This window comes from Orbicella franksi, chromosome 2 (genome assembly GCF_964199315.1).
Source record: "Orbicella franksi chromosome 2, jaOrbFran1.1, whole genome shotgun sequence".
NCBI classification, from domain to species: domain Eukaryota; kingdom Metazoa; phylum Cnidaria; class Anthozoa; order Scleractinia; family Merulinidae; genus Orbicella; species Orbicella franksi.
Window position 1 is genome coordinate 18,993,069 of NC_138146.1, and position 14,755 is coordinate 19,007,823.

The 14,755-nt window shown below is 39.8% G+C and overlaps 1 protein-coding gene across 2 annotated transcripts; it reads right to left on the reverse strand.

The window, feature by feature from the left end:
• Positions 1-67: 67 nt before the first annotated feature.
• Positions 68-13,333, reverse strand: LOC145478465 (uncharacterized). 2 transcript variants are annotated; one of them, XM_081456506.1, is made up of 2 exons: positions 12,690-13,333; positions 68-3,993 (listed from the first exon to the last, which is right to left on the reverse strand). In XM_081456506.1, the coding sequence occupies exon 2, from the start codon at positions 3,842-3,844 to the stop codon at positions 3,086-3,088; it is 759 nt and encodes a 252-aa protein (XP_081312632.1). In that variant the 5' UTR covers positions 3,845-3,993; positions 12,690-13,333; the 3' UTR covers positions 68-3,085. The 2 variants fall into 2 exon arrangements, with proteins under 2 accessions (XP_081312632.1, XP_081312631.1); XM_081456505.1 differs by lacking the exon at positions 12,690-13,333 and adding an exon at positions 4,181-12,676.
• Between the last annotated feature and the right edge of the window lie 1,422 nt (positions 13,334-14,755).

Sequence of the window (14,755 nt, forward strand, 5' to 3'; positions counted from 1 at the left end):
TCATTAGATAACGAACTTCCTATCTCTCAGACTATTTACAGTAATTATGCAAGAGATAGGGAATTTTTAGAGCTTTATGCTCGACCGCAACGCGGAGCGAAACAAAGCTACGATTGTCCGCTTCGCTTTCTGAAGTTGATTTTACCATTCTTCCGAACGGATGTGCTTCTCGAATAATCATTGCCGCAAAAAAAACTTGTTACTAGAAAGCCATTGAATTCTCAGTGTATGGAAGACGACACGCTTGTTATGAAAAAGAAGTGACATGCTAGCCTGCGGATTGGAAATGTGGCGCGAGTTATTAAGTACGATTTCCTTATTTATCAGACAATCTAGAAAAAAGTGAAAATCAGTAACTGGAGAACAAGAAATTATGGTATTATCAATATTTTAGCGATTGTGGCTCATATCGGATCATTTTGCGGCTTGCAATGACGTCTGATTCTCTAAAACAGGACTCAAGAACTTCTCGGAGGCTCAATTAAAATTAAAAGCAAAATTACAATACCATTAATTTTTCAAAATATTATTTTTAACGAAGTCCTGAACACTTCATTTTCAACTCTAAAAAGCAGAATGTCTTATCGAAAAACTGATAACTTGCGTTTGCCAGCAGTTGCTAGAGACTTCAGTTCCCTTCACCCTACCTCAATATCATCAAACTTCCTTTAAGAGTGAAAAGGTCTGCCCTAATGGCTTGTCTTGCGGGCAACTTGTAATGAACCATTTCCTGTTAATGGTTTATTAAACGGAAAAGTGACTCGCCAACTCGTCATTGTCCATCAACTTTTCTCACGCCGCCTTGTCAATATAACGGGAAGTGTCATTGTTGGAGCGAGCATCGCCTGATGTTATTCTTATCATGTTTATTTTTTCTTTTTTGCTTACAGGGTAAATTTTGTCCATTGAAACGCGACCCTTTACACCGTTTCTGACAAAAACGTTTTTATTCATTTCAAACGGTTCTTTGCTCGAAGTAAATTTTCAAGCTTCAAAGAATTCTACACTCACATGTGCTTTCTGCATCTGATCACGCCAAACCATTGTGTTGAAATCATTTTTTGTACTTTGTTCCTTTTTGAGTCGATTTACAAACTCATGTTAAAGTCCTCGTCCTCTCAGCCTCTTGTAATTGTTCACCTTCATTAGCAATGTCAAACTAACAGACACAATCAAAGAGACGAGAGGGAGATACAAGAATAAGGATTCGATTTTTCATTTGTTTTCGTTACAAATAACACCAAGAAATCACGGGTAAACCGGAAAACGGCAAGATGGTTTGAAGATCCTTGATCGAATTCCTTCGCTAGCTCACGAAAAATTTCTGCAAACAGACTGCTTTAGTTGAACATGTTTTGTTTGGAGCATAAAAATTCCGATGCAAATTCTGACAAGAAAAAGAGTACATACGTCTCCTTAACCCAAAATTACCAAACAAATGTACGCAAATGAGTCGACAGCGATTCATAGAAAAATTCACTAAATATCGACTTTGTCAACACGATGAACAACTTAAAAAAAATGGTGAGGATAAACTTTGCCCGTTGTCTGTTCTATGTGTAGTCTCCTAAACTCGTCTTTTGCCTGAACTCGGTAGAAGCGAAAGGTAATTAGGTACATCAATCAGCATGTTTGACCTCTATGAAGTTTAGGGTATCGTGAACTCGTGTCATGAATATGGATTTCTCAAAAACCGCAAAACACGATAACTTTAAGTAGTAAGTTCTAACTAACGTAGCAAAGTGCGCGCGTCCGTACGTTCTCCGCAGTATAATGAATGCAACACTAGCCATCATGTGATAGCTCTTTCTTGCTGGCTTAAATTTGACAGTTGCGATAGAAATTTCAACCACAATTAATCGGTTTATAAGTCAGGAATTTGTTTAGCCACCAGCCGCCCCAGTAGCAAAGGCCTAGGCAATAACTTAAGTTCCCAAATAATTCATCCAAAGTTACAAATCTTATTGAGCTCTTTGCGAAACAAAAGGATAAAACAACAACAACAAACATTCGCACTTCGTTTGGAATTAGCAATACTGCGAAAAGCGCCTCGCATTGGGCAAATCAACAGAATAAATAAAATACTCGAATATCCATCATCTAATTTAAGTATTAGAAACCTGGCTGGGTTTTCCAAGCGAAAAAGTTTGCGGATTTCGCGAAGAAAATCTTTATTGCCGAGCCACAGGGCCGCGATCTCAAGCCACATGCATTTAACAGAAAATATCAGCAAGTGGGCTGTGATAAATGTCTATAGAAACTTGATAGAGGGCTCGGTCCGGATGAGACAAAAATCACATCTCCTTAGAGCTCAATATGTAAAAGAAGCACGTCAATATTCTAAATAGGAAATATCTGAGCGAAAAAAATTGACCCGAGTCACCCCGTGCCCGTCAAAACAAGAGTGATTCTTTCCGAGATTTAACCATGCTGTGCAGCGATACGAAGGATTCTTCAGTCCTTGAATATTGATATTACTACTTGTAGCTTAGCGCCGATGAAGCCCGATACTACAAGCACTGTGAATTCTAGCTTATCACTTATAAACCGTGCATTCGACGCTTAAAGAATATCGTTGTGTTGCGTTCACAATTTGTTTTGAGCGATACAAACTCCGTTGCGCGGGAGTTGAGTAACAGTTAAAGACGTGTATACGCTAACCATCAAATGCTGTAAACTGTACAAGAATTTTTAATTGTTTATCTCTGAGAAAATTCATGTACACAATTTTTCAGTTTGTGGAAATAGTGTCGAAGAATCCAATTGGGGAAAATTGCACAGAAAAGCCACAAAATGGCTACTAGGAAAACGCTGTTCTAACTTTACTATCAAGTCGGATACTTAGCCAATGTTATTGACAACAGAAGGTAAAAGGATTTAATTTTTCCCCAGAGAGCTTCGCATAATTATGCGCTGACTATCACAGTTATAAAACAGAAGGCCTTCTTTAAACAAATTTGATATTTACAAGGAGGGTATAAATAAGGCATATGTATTTGATAGACAAATTTCAATTTGAGAGCTCGATACGAACCCGCTTAGCTAAATTATAAATTAACCCGGGCCCCGCACTGTTATTGACACTTCAGACGGGATCTTTGGGTCTTCTTTGTCGCTGCCTACTTGCAATTTTCTGTCTTTTATAACATACACATATTTCAGAACATCCTTTAAGAGGTGCATAGCAAAGGAGGCAAGGTAGAAAGAATGAACAAGCCGCTAAGCACCCCCATCTACCGATGCAAGATTTACGAGGGGGACCGCAGGAGCACGGGTGTTCTGCCGCACTGCCTTCATTGAAGGAATCCTTTGAGCAGTGATACAACACTGCTTTGACCCCGCACATACAACTTGCGTAGTCGATTAACACGTCCACGTCCCGTTTACAGCAAAACAACTTGATATCGTCATCTTCATGATGTTTGCATTGGAGTACATTACCGCGACACATCGGTCGCGATTGCACCGGTGTTGCCGGCCCTGTGGGTCGCGGTTGTGAAGTTACAACTTGTGACGGTGGAGCGCGTAAAGTTCCTCCCGTGTGCCTCCTAACAAATGCGTTGAACGTCCTGTTAGTAGCGGGTGTCGATAAACGGAGTCGATTGTCACGATCCGCGACTAAGATGGGTTGGCGAGGTGTAGTAGCCGACGTTCGCTTGGTAGCGGCCGCGATAACACAGTAATCGGAGTGATATTCATCCTTCTTCGCTATCGTGTCAATTTTGCTAATAGTATTCTGTGGTCGTATGCGATGTTTTGAGTCGTTTTCCACGCTCCTTTTCTCCCAAACAATTGTCTTTTCCAGTGGGTTCTCGTGAAGAGTGACCGCTGTCTCTACCGCCATCAAACATTGATCCCCATTCAAATGGACGTCTCGTAAAACAATTTGGATTAATTTCGCCGGGATCAGGCGTCCTCGAAGTCACCCACATCCAGCGAATGAATTCCGAGCGCCATCATATGGCCACAGCGAGCGAGAGAACGACAGGCGATCTGAAAAATTAAACCCAAAGTACGTTGAGCAAATGAAAACCCTTGGGACTAAATGAACATGAATAAAGCTTTCATCAATTAACATTACGTTAATCAAAATACAGTTTATATATAGTATCAGAATGCTAGAGGTGAAGGCCATACAGCTGGAGTTCCCGCAGAAAAATAATATACAAGTTTTTCTCACCTACACCGAAGATAGAAAAGATACAGTCGCCTAATTGAAAACTTGCACGATTGATTGTTCTCGAATGCCCAGAGAAATCCAACAAAAGTTCCGTGTTGCCAACGTACTGCCAGCACGCGCAGGAAATGAAGGAATTTTTCCGCCAGTAGTTCGGATTCTTACTGATCGAGACATTGGCCAGTAAACTTATCCATTCAGCCAGCAGATAATACCAACTCGCGTTACACTTCGGCTCGGCCCGCGTGGGTAAGCACAATTTTTCAACCCTGCTCGTAACGGCTCACGGCTTGCGAGCGATCGATGACAACGTTGTAGGACACGCGTGGAGCACTCGAATGAGTTGACAATGCAACGACTGCCTTGAGCCACAAAACAAGCTAATGCAATTCACCGCCCACGAACTAAAGCCATATCTGTGTTATTGTGATTTGTGACGTCACTAACACGCCCCTTCGCTGGATTTGCTTCGCTTGATATTTACGTTTTCCTCGTTCGCGTTGTGCGTGGTAAGGAAAAACGGTCAAAACGATAACCCGTGTACCTTAGGATTACTCTAAACCTTCGACTGATGTATAGCTAATACCGATTGCGAAATTTTCCACGTTCGAAGTGCAGTCTGTTTATCTGTTTATTAAAACGCCATATTGCTTGCTGAAGACAGTCTCTCTCAATGTGACTTCCGGTTTCATTCTGGTCAGAACAAAGGCTGCAGACAAAGGGTTTGTTCGTGTGTCTTTAGATTTACATAATGAACATACTAAACATATTCTGCAAATTGCTTAAAAGTCCAGAGAGGTTTATCATGTCTTGCCTGTGAGCTGGTTCAGTTGAGTCTTGTACCGGTTTTCGTCGATTTTTGCGTTTCTTTTTAGGGTTCTCAGTTAACGACGCGTTTTCCTTTCAGCTGTCAACTTTTTGAAAACATTTTTCTTGCATTAATTTTGCGATCAAGTTTGACGGCGACAGGAGGTTGGATGTTTGTATTTCTTTCTTTGCTTTGTACGTGCGGTAAGAGAAACTACAGGACTGGATCTAGCCTTTAAGACACTTGATATGGATGTAATTGATGACCCACGTTTGGGGGGGTTCCAGTCGCCCTTAATGAACATCAACCACTATGCCATCAAAACCCTTCACTTCCGATGTCAGTTTCCGATTTGTGTGATGGGATTTAAGCTGACAACTGTGTCTGTCGAGAAACGAGCAAGCACTCGAGAAAAGCGACTGCGAAATTAGAAAAATCCAATATGTCAACTTTCAATAGATTTAATCATCTGGTGGAGCGCTTTGAAGTCAGGCGCATGCAGATGAGAACAGACCGTCATTTCAAGTCCGGTAACCCAACACTTGAAAGTGGCGTATTGGCCCGGAGGGATGTATGAATATTAGATGCCTTGAGATCTGCTCTAAGGCTAGCGTTTGGGAAAGCAACTAAGCCTTTACAATCCTTCTTTCCTTGACTTGGGAAAGAGAAAAAGGAATTTTGTTTAGAAAATGTCCAGTTATTTACCAACGTTTTCAAACAACCAAAGAAAACGATATTGCTTGACTTTCACAACTGAAAAAGAACAATATACACATTTGCATCTCCATAAACAATATAGTTTCCGGTCGTCAGCTTTCTCGCTTTTTTCCAGTACGTTCTTCGAGATATTTACTTTCGATCAGGTTAGAGCCTAATGCAATTTTCTAAACGTGATCGTAGACTTCTTAAACAGATTTTGCTTCAACCGGGCCGATCTCTTTTCTAAAACTGCCGAAAAACCGAGTCCTTTGCACTTCAAAAGGAACCGAAAGTGCCAAAATGTAATTATGGCTCAAGAAGAGTGTCCGCGTCTTTGTTAGGGGTTTCCTGCTTTGTCCATAGGTCTATTTTCCTTCAAAACAAACACCTGCTTAGGGGTTCGTGACGTTGAATTAACGCCAGCAATCTCGTTGCCAATTATTTTGCGTCTCCGCGAAGCTGAGCTGCGAAGGAATGCCACTGTGTGTACACAAGCAAATTAAATTCAGGCGACCAAATGCGACAGAACTTGATTCAGCAAACATGGGGGGCTTTTATGAATCAACTGGGATGACAGTTTGGATGAATCGTAATTTCAGAGCCGCGGGGAGCGTAAAATAATAATTGCTTGTGCGTGATACACTAAGCGCCCGACCAAATAACATGCAAATTTTATTTTCGTTATTTGTGGATACACAGGGTACCCAGACTATGGTAACAACTTTCTCTGGAGAACGAACAGACAGAGAAATTGGTGATAAAAAAGATAAACTGTAGGCTTTCCCTACCGACGTGAAGATTTCATTAAAGCCGATTCTCGCGTGTTTTCTCATACTCATTTCAATATCTTTCACCATTTACGATACTTATCGTTTCTTTTACTGCAAATGAAAGTCGAAATGAAAGAATTTTGGAATCAGTGGGAAGCATACGCCACTGATAGAGCCACTTCGTACTTTTGTTGTTCGCCTTCAATAAGAAAAACACAACTGTACGAGATATATTTCTTATTTAGATAGATATCATAGTTATACAGGCTAGTCATACGAATATCCTGTGAAATGTTCCTCTTCTTGTAAATCAAAGGTGATACCTGGCTTATGCACGACCCAGAGCACAAATACCAGGTGCGTATTCAATAACCCAGTGAATTAATCCTAATTTTCTATTGGAAGACTCGTGCACGATAAAGAACCAAATAGACATTGAGCTCTATTGAGACCATCATTAAACCAACCTGCCAATTTGCCTGTCTCAGTTTCTTACGTTGAAAGAGTAGAAGTGTCTTGGGCTTGTTTGGAAGATTTTTTTCCTTATTTAACCTTTTATTCTTATTTAACCTTTTATTCTAGAGAGATAACACTCTTTAAGGATCTGTAGAGGTCGATTTACATGTATAATTTAAGTCGATGACATTAAAACTTGCCAGACTGAAAAATACTATGATCTATTGTAACTGCATGACTACAGCCAATTGTCTCAAAATGTTGTTTGACATAGCTCAGAAGAACCCGTTGAAGGAAAAACAAATTGGATTGAAAAAGACATGAATAGGGTTATGATAAGTGAGCACTGAAATATCTAATCCGAGATCCGTGAAGCCAGAACAAAATTAAAAGCGATCGTGTAGGGTAATACAGATTGAACTCAAAATCTTTGCAAAGCAAGTATACAACTAGGCAGTTAATTTCATTCATATCAACACAAAGTGGAAGCTTATTGACGAGGAGATAAGTGGCATAAAACATCCGATAAAACAAGTGTTTATAGGAAGTAGACAAGGCATGGACAATTTTCTTAACACGACGACGTAAGGCCAGGAAATAAGCAATTTTTTGTCTTTTTAATACACCACAGACGTTTTCATAGCACGTCTTAATTAGTTGATGTAAAGGATTTATTTTATCAAGTTACTTATTTGTGTACTGCCGTTTTCGATCCTTCCGGATTTTCAAGTTCTTAAAATTTTTTTCAGCGATTAAAGTTTATAGAATGTTCCATGGTATGAAACATGATCAAGTAACATGTAGAAGACGTGCCCTTGTAGTTTAGTGGATCAGGCGTTACGTAATGCAAGGACGACTTAAGATGAGAGGTTAAAGTTCTTTTTCTCTTCTCTTGTTCTCACTGATCTCTGCTTCTAATGAGTTCTCTCAGCATTGCGCATGGCTGTGTCGACGATCAGTCTGTCGTTCAAGCCGCTGAAGGACTTGTCTCGCTGCGGCAGAATTCTTACTTTTTGCCACTAACTTGAGTTAGGAAATATTCTTTCATGGTCTTGATTTCTGTTAAGGTCTCGTGAGTTTAACAACAGTAAAACCTCCACAACTCAGTACATCTAGATCTCAGTAGAAGTTAAAGCAGTTTGAGTCAAACGAAAATCGTTTCCGTGACTTTGATTGTCTCAAAGGCATTGCCAGTCAAGTAATCGCCTCATTTAGAAGTTAAAAGACTAAGGGTCTTATCACAGTTAAGAACAGATGTCGAGTACCAGATTTGTACTGGCTTTGTAACACAAACACCGGCGGCATATTGGATTATCAAACACAGGAGATTTATCGCAACGATATTCACCGCAACCCAAGAGCAAAACTTAAACAAATTCCTTTGGCTCTAAAACATCTTGTTCACGCAAGGGAATTTGTGTAACGTCTACCGAATCGAGTGATGATTCTGTATTCCTTGTTCGTACGTTTGTCAGAGCTTGTTAAGGTGGCACTCCAAGACACTACAGCTTTCTCAGTGATCATACTCAATGTGTCCTCATTAAGTACTCGAGATATTTGCTTTGCTCTTTTTTTCTAGTACCGACTTTAAACAAACACCGAATTGCGCATGGCACGCCCTGATTTCTCGAGCAAAGTATCCGTAAAATTGAATTATGTCAGTCAAAAACAGCTACGAACAAGAAATCAACGACGTACAGCCAAGGCAGGGCTTTTGTCAAGAAACAGCCAGTCAGATAGACTTATGTAATCGACATTAAAATATTGCCGGACTTACTGGTGTGGTTAACAAGTCGTCAAGTAATTATAAATAAGTCCAAACTGTCTCTGGTTGAACCTTTTATGACTGACAGACTGTAGCCCGTGGAACTGAAGTAAACAAATGAACAACCAAAGTGAACACAAGCAGTTCCTTGCTTATCTTTTTTATTTTTGTAAAAGAGTGATGCCAAATCCGCGCGCATGTTTTTACCTGCGGTGCTAAACTATGACAACAACCTTATTTCCACTCGTATATTGTAAATTAACGTTGTTCAACAGCCAAAGTACATTTTTTCAGTCATAGTTAATTACTTTTGGTTTGTCAGTTCAGCAGTTGCAAGCTTCTGTTGTGGATCTCCTTACCTCTATCTGTCTGTTGTTTTTTTATCAGTTGTCTGTCTAAGTGTTTTGTCCTGATATTTATTTGTTTGTGTGTGTGCTTTTTTAGTAGCTTAGTAGTTAAATTCAATCTCTGAATATATAGACTTTTCTCTAACTGATTGTTCTTTTGTTTATTAATGTTTTTAATTCATTTCAGTGGTCTTCAGTCCTGCAAACTGCGAACTGTCTGGCTGAAGTTTTTGGCCTATTCCCGTGTCTCTTTATCACATTGTGACCCTTTCAGTAATATAGTCAGAGCTGGCTATCATACAGTCTAATATATGGGCGTCGATATAAACCTCGTTTCTGTAGAGTAACTTCTTTTCCTATTTTGCTGGTTTGTCTGATTGTTTGTTTGTTTGTTTAGCTGTTTTGTTAGCTCAGGTCTGATATCCATGCTGTCCGATTTTACACTTTATTTTGCAGTTGCTAAAAACTGCGTTGATCCCTCTAGCTCTGGATTATGTCTGATAAAATTTACATGCATATTTAGTTTTTAAACTTTATTGTGTTTATCTATTTCCTTGACTCCTCCTGTCTGATGTCTCCCAGATCTACCTGTTTTACGTATCTTTGTTTGTTTACATGTCTTCTCTAGCTTCAACGTTTCTCTTATATTCAGAGACAGCTCTACAGCGCCATGCATTATATAACTAAAAGTTGCAGTCATTTTTATTTTCCTTTGCACTTTGATTTCTTTACCAAGATGAGCTACCTGGCCCACTCGTTTCTGCAGCTGGAGAACTCACAGTACCCAGCAAATATCCCAACCCCAAAATATGCACAGATTGTACCCTCTAATGTTCACTAAGGCTTGAAAAAGTCCACTTGGAAATGTTAAGCGACTCAGCGTTGAAGGAAGGAAACGCCTAGAAGCCTATACTTGGGTTACGTTATTAGTGAATATAACCCAGGAGAATCATAAATTTCAGAAACAATGGGAAGTAAAACATCGAAGTGGCTTGAGCAAGAACTAGTCTGCGCATCTCACTAACTGCCTCTGCGCTTTGCTTCTCTCGCATTCTATCGAGGTCTCTCGGTTACAGTGTATATTAAATTGTAATAGTTCAAGAGACTAGATCATAGTCTCTCGTGTGGTTTAAACATCAGTCAAACTAGAAGTAGTCCAAGCTTTTGTAACTTGAAAAAATCCATCCCTGGAAAACACTCGGCCTCTCCGACTGCTTTGGGTACTGGCGAGCTCACTTAGTCCGTTTGAACTCTATAACAGGCAAACAAGTCTTTCAAACCGGATGAAGCTCAGTCAAAAATACCCGTCCGAAACAATTAAGAAAGGCCGTTATAACTCACTAGAATGCCATGAATATGGTCTAATCTAGCCTGGACGAGATTTAAACTGTCATAACTTGACTTCTGTCTGTCCGATTAAAAACAAGTTTGAGTGTATTTCTATGGGAAAATGAGGTCTTCGTTACTTAGATATACGCTCAGTCAATTACTATAGCTCTGTAAAATTATCTTTGTGAAGGAATACGCAATAATTCAGTGGCACTCAGATAAAGCAGTTGACGCAAGAACATGTATTCCGTGGGCCCAAGACTGGTCGGCCTACTTAAACAGTCTAAAAGGGGAAAGGAGCTAAAAGACTGCCAGCGCATCTTATACGACTATATAGATGACAAATTGATAAGAAACCATCTTGGCCACTAAGCCATGGCTAAAAGACGTTCAGTGAAAAATGACAGCGTACACTGCTCTGTTTCGAAGACGGTGGAACGTTTTAGGGTGTGGACGAGTTCAGGAACATGTACAACGATTGCCTCCTTACAAAACGTTTAAAATGATGAAAGACAGATGTAGAACACTGGCGTCTACAAGTAGCGTTAAAGGCGTATCTGTCCTTAAAGTGCACTTAACATCGCCTGAGAATTTGCTGAAAGCTTTGTAAGTTGATCTTATTATCAATTACCTGAAAATATCTATAGGACTGTACTAAGAATTGTATCGCTTTGACTCTTGACTGGAATGGAGTTTCAACTACTCCTTCTGCTTTCGTAAACATTGCGAGGGTCTGTTGAAAAGGTTCATCCTCCTTGGACGGTTTTCGAGATCTAAACAGATTTGTGGTTTCCATGCTGCACTCACTCATGATTTTGATGTAGCCAATGGACACGGCGACATTCCATTCTACTGCATAGCTGAGCAAATCATTTCCACGAAAAGGGGCCATTCCAAAGCAACACACATTACTTATTAGTTTTGTCGGCAACTCAAATTAATTGTTATCTCTCGCTGATAGATAGTTTTATCAAATAATCAGTTAGAGTAATGTTTAGCTGGCAAAAGAATTGAATCAGTATAAACAGTGACAAGCAATTTTCTAAACTTACTGAATAAATGAGGCGGTATAACTTCTTTAACTACTAAAATATCGTCCGCAATTCCTTTCTCTACTGCCATAATTAACTTCCCTTTCACACCTAAAGCGAATTTTGTCAGTCGACTTTTTTTCTTTATCAGCCAGCGTGTTCAGCTACAAAAACGAAAGTACTATAATTGCCAATACAGTTTAGCAATTAGTCATAAACTGATGATGATTGATGGAATCAACGGAGACAGAACTGTCGAGTAGAGACACTAGAGTACGTCTCAATATCGGTCAGTAACAAAATTAGTTACTGTTTCGACTCTGCTAGATATTTCCGTCGGACGGAAGAAGTTCACATTTCTGAGACATTTCAGTCGGAAGGGTTAGCATGCTAACTTAATCGATCCAACCTGAAACAGTACGAAAGAGTCTACGAACTGTTTAGGCGTTTTCCAGGCTTGAGCCGGGTGCAATTTCCTAAGTATACATGCATGCATGTGGCCAAGCTTCTAACTCTTTGATGGTACAATGTAACTTCTTCACGATTAATGACCGAAAACGTTTCAAAACGGTTGGACTAGCTACTGGAAGCCTACTGTATCTTTACAATGGCTCGCCTTCTTAGAATCAAAGGATTAAGGCAATGCTTGTATGCATGGTACTCTGAGTAGGTAATCCATTCCTCTGTATGTCCATTGTACGTCGACACCGGCGAAAAAGTCTGTCCTATCATCAGCAAAGGTATTAAATTCATGTAAATCCCGCTAGTGATTGTGTTGAAAGTCGACCCAAGGGCAAAAGTTGATTCGACACAGGGTTTCTTTCTGCTATACAGCTCAAGTATTCTTTCTTTGTTTTCGAAGAATGAAAATATCTCTTTTCTGACTGATGACACCTATGTGTTTTTATTCGCTTTTAAAGCCTCGCATTTTGTTTCGTTCACGAAGCAACACTCCCTGGCTCTCCGGCTTCACCGGGGATAGCTCAGTTTAGTGACGCGAATTTAGCTGCTGCTTCTGAACTTTTTCCGGCTGCATCTTATGCAACCTCTATTCTTTCATCAAAGTTGGTAAAATGTGCGTCTGCCCTGCATGCGTGATCTGTGATTAACGTTTTCATCATTACTGCCACCCAATAAGCAAAATCTGTTACATGGTTATGGACTTTGGGTCTCACAAAACCGACCAAACGACACCAGATTTCCGCTCTTTCGCGTCTACGAAGATCAGTTGCGCTTTCTTTGCAGCTTTGGTCAAAGTAGTGCATAAATTTCACGGTTAAAAAAAGATAAGGACTTCGATAACTTACCTTGCGTAAGTCTTGCTTGGTTGTTTATCTGGGTACTGTAATATAAAGTGGCTACGCTCCTTTCTGCAAGCAGTTAGAAAACTTTACAGAAGGCTTTTGGACTAGTGCAGTCTTCCGTTCGTTCGCAGTGATTAACCCACGACAACTCGCACAATACTTGATCGATTCATTGGTTGCCTAATTATGACATAAAAAGTTAGGAGACTTTTGTTTCAGCGAGTTAGGACCTTCGCCACAAAGAGCCCTATTCGACCGGAAGTTCGGTGAACAAAGACAAGCCGTGTACTGAGAGGCGGACTTTTCCCGCGCATTAATCACGCAAATTATCTGTGAACGAAGTTTAGCCAGAATGCACCTTAACCGGTGTCTAAAAATACCATATAGTCAAAGTTTTTCCATGCGTATCTGATGACGAAAAACATTGCCTTAAAAAACTAACCTTGTAGGTGCTGTGTGCTTAAAGTAAATTAGCTATCATTAGATCTTAAACGGGTAAACAACTCAGCTTTCCGAACGAGTTTTGAAAGTAATCAGGTGTGGTGCAAACGCAGCTCGTCTCGACTCTAAAGGAGAAGGGAGACATTAGAAAATGCGTGTTTAATGTTTAGCAGACTTCGTAGTCTTGCGCCCAATTTAGGGTTTATCGTAGTTAAATCTTTATGGATGCATTTTCATAACTCCAATTAAAAGGCTCAGGTATTGTCTTTTCGAGACTATCAAGTAAATGAATTCAAGGCATTTCCTGTTAGATGGCGAGTATTAGTGCAAATTATATTTGTAATTATAGAACCAGAAAACCTTTTGGCGTTTTGTCAAAAGCGAAGCACTATCATTTTGCCTTCAACAAAGTTCCAGTGTGACGTGCATTCGTTGTCCATGTTCATATCCTTTACAAAACCAAGTATATACCTTAACCATGAACCAGACCTCCCACTACATATTCACTAGCTAACTTGCATTTGCCATTGTTTTGAGAACAAAACAAACTCGAGTTTCCTGTTTTTCTTACTTTCTTTGTCCCGTTTCCTGTTTATCTTACTGGCAAGACTTTACGCTCTACAGAGATTACTGACTTAACGGTTCCTCAACATGATTGAAAATTTCTGCGAGTTAATAATAACCCTTTGTTTTTTTTTATCTGTTGGGAAACAAAATTCGCTCATCCAAGTCCATTAATTTGATCAAAAGTTTCCCTTATTCGTAATTAAAAATCACGTGACCATACATGAAAATTGCCCAACAAGCAATTGCTTCAACATTAAATCAATATGTGCAGTAGTTGAAATCTTGCTCACTTCTTTGAGAGCCAAGAATTATTGCAAAAAATTTTATAGCCAGTTATGATGAGCCAGTTATTATTAGTATGAGCATTTTTTCTGATCAAAACTCCGGACCTGGCAAGGGTGAATATTTCGTTCAACCCCTGTTAATTAATTGGGAGGTGTCAGAGAGATGGAGGGCGGTTCAACCTTGTTATACGAGACTTATAAGAGACAGAGACATGCCAAAATCTTAAAGAATGCACTGAAATTGTATTCAAGTCATTTGACAATTGAGAGAGTAATTAAATTTTCCCTTTGCTGCTGTTGAAATTGGCAAAAACGTAACACGACAACAATTTAGCTAATTTTTTTCGTGGCGTACCTGTAAACTAGCTTTTTAGCTAAGCGTACCGACCACGTTAAATATATTGATTGATTGATTCTAACATGCCGGAACCCTCTCAGGCATTGTTTGACGACTGTGACGTTAGAAACGTGAACTACATGAGTGGTTTCCTACTCATGCTAAAGTTCAAATCTTGTGAAAAGGAATATTGTGGAAAGGAATGTTCTTACAAATAAGTGAAAGCGTTGGATAAGAGGGATACACGAGACAAAAAGTCTTGGGCGCTGGTCTGTTCCGGATTTAGTGCAAGAAATACTGCAGCTTCGGCAAAGGTTGTCCTACAGAGGCGTAAAAACCATGCGTAACAATGCCGATAGGCATTATGAGTAGTGATAGTTTATCTTGGCTTGCATGATTGAAGCTTATGGTGTTTCGGTAAGAACGAAGGAAAGGGCATG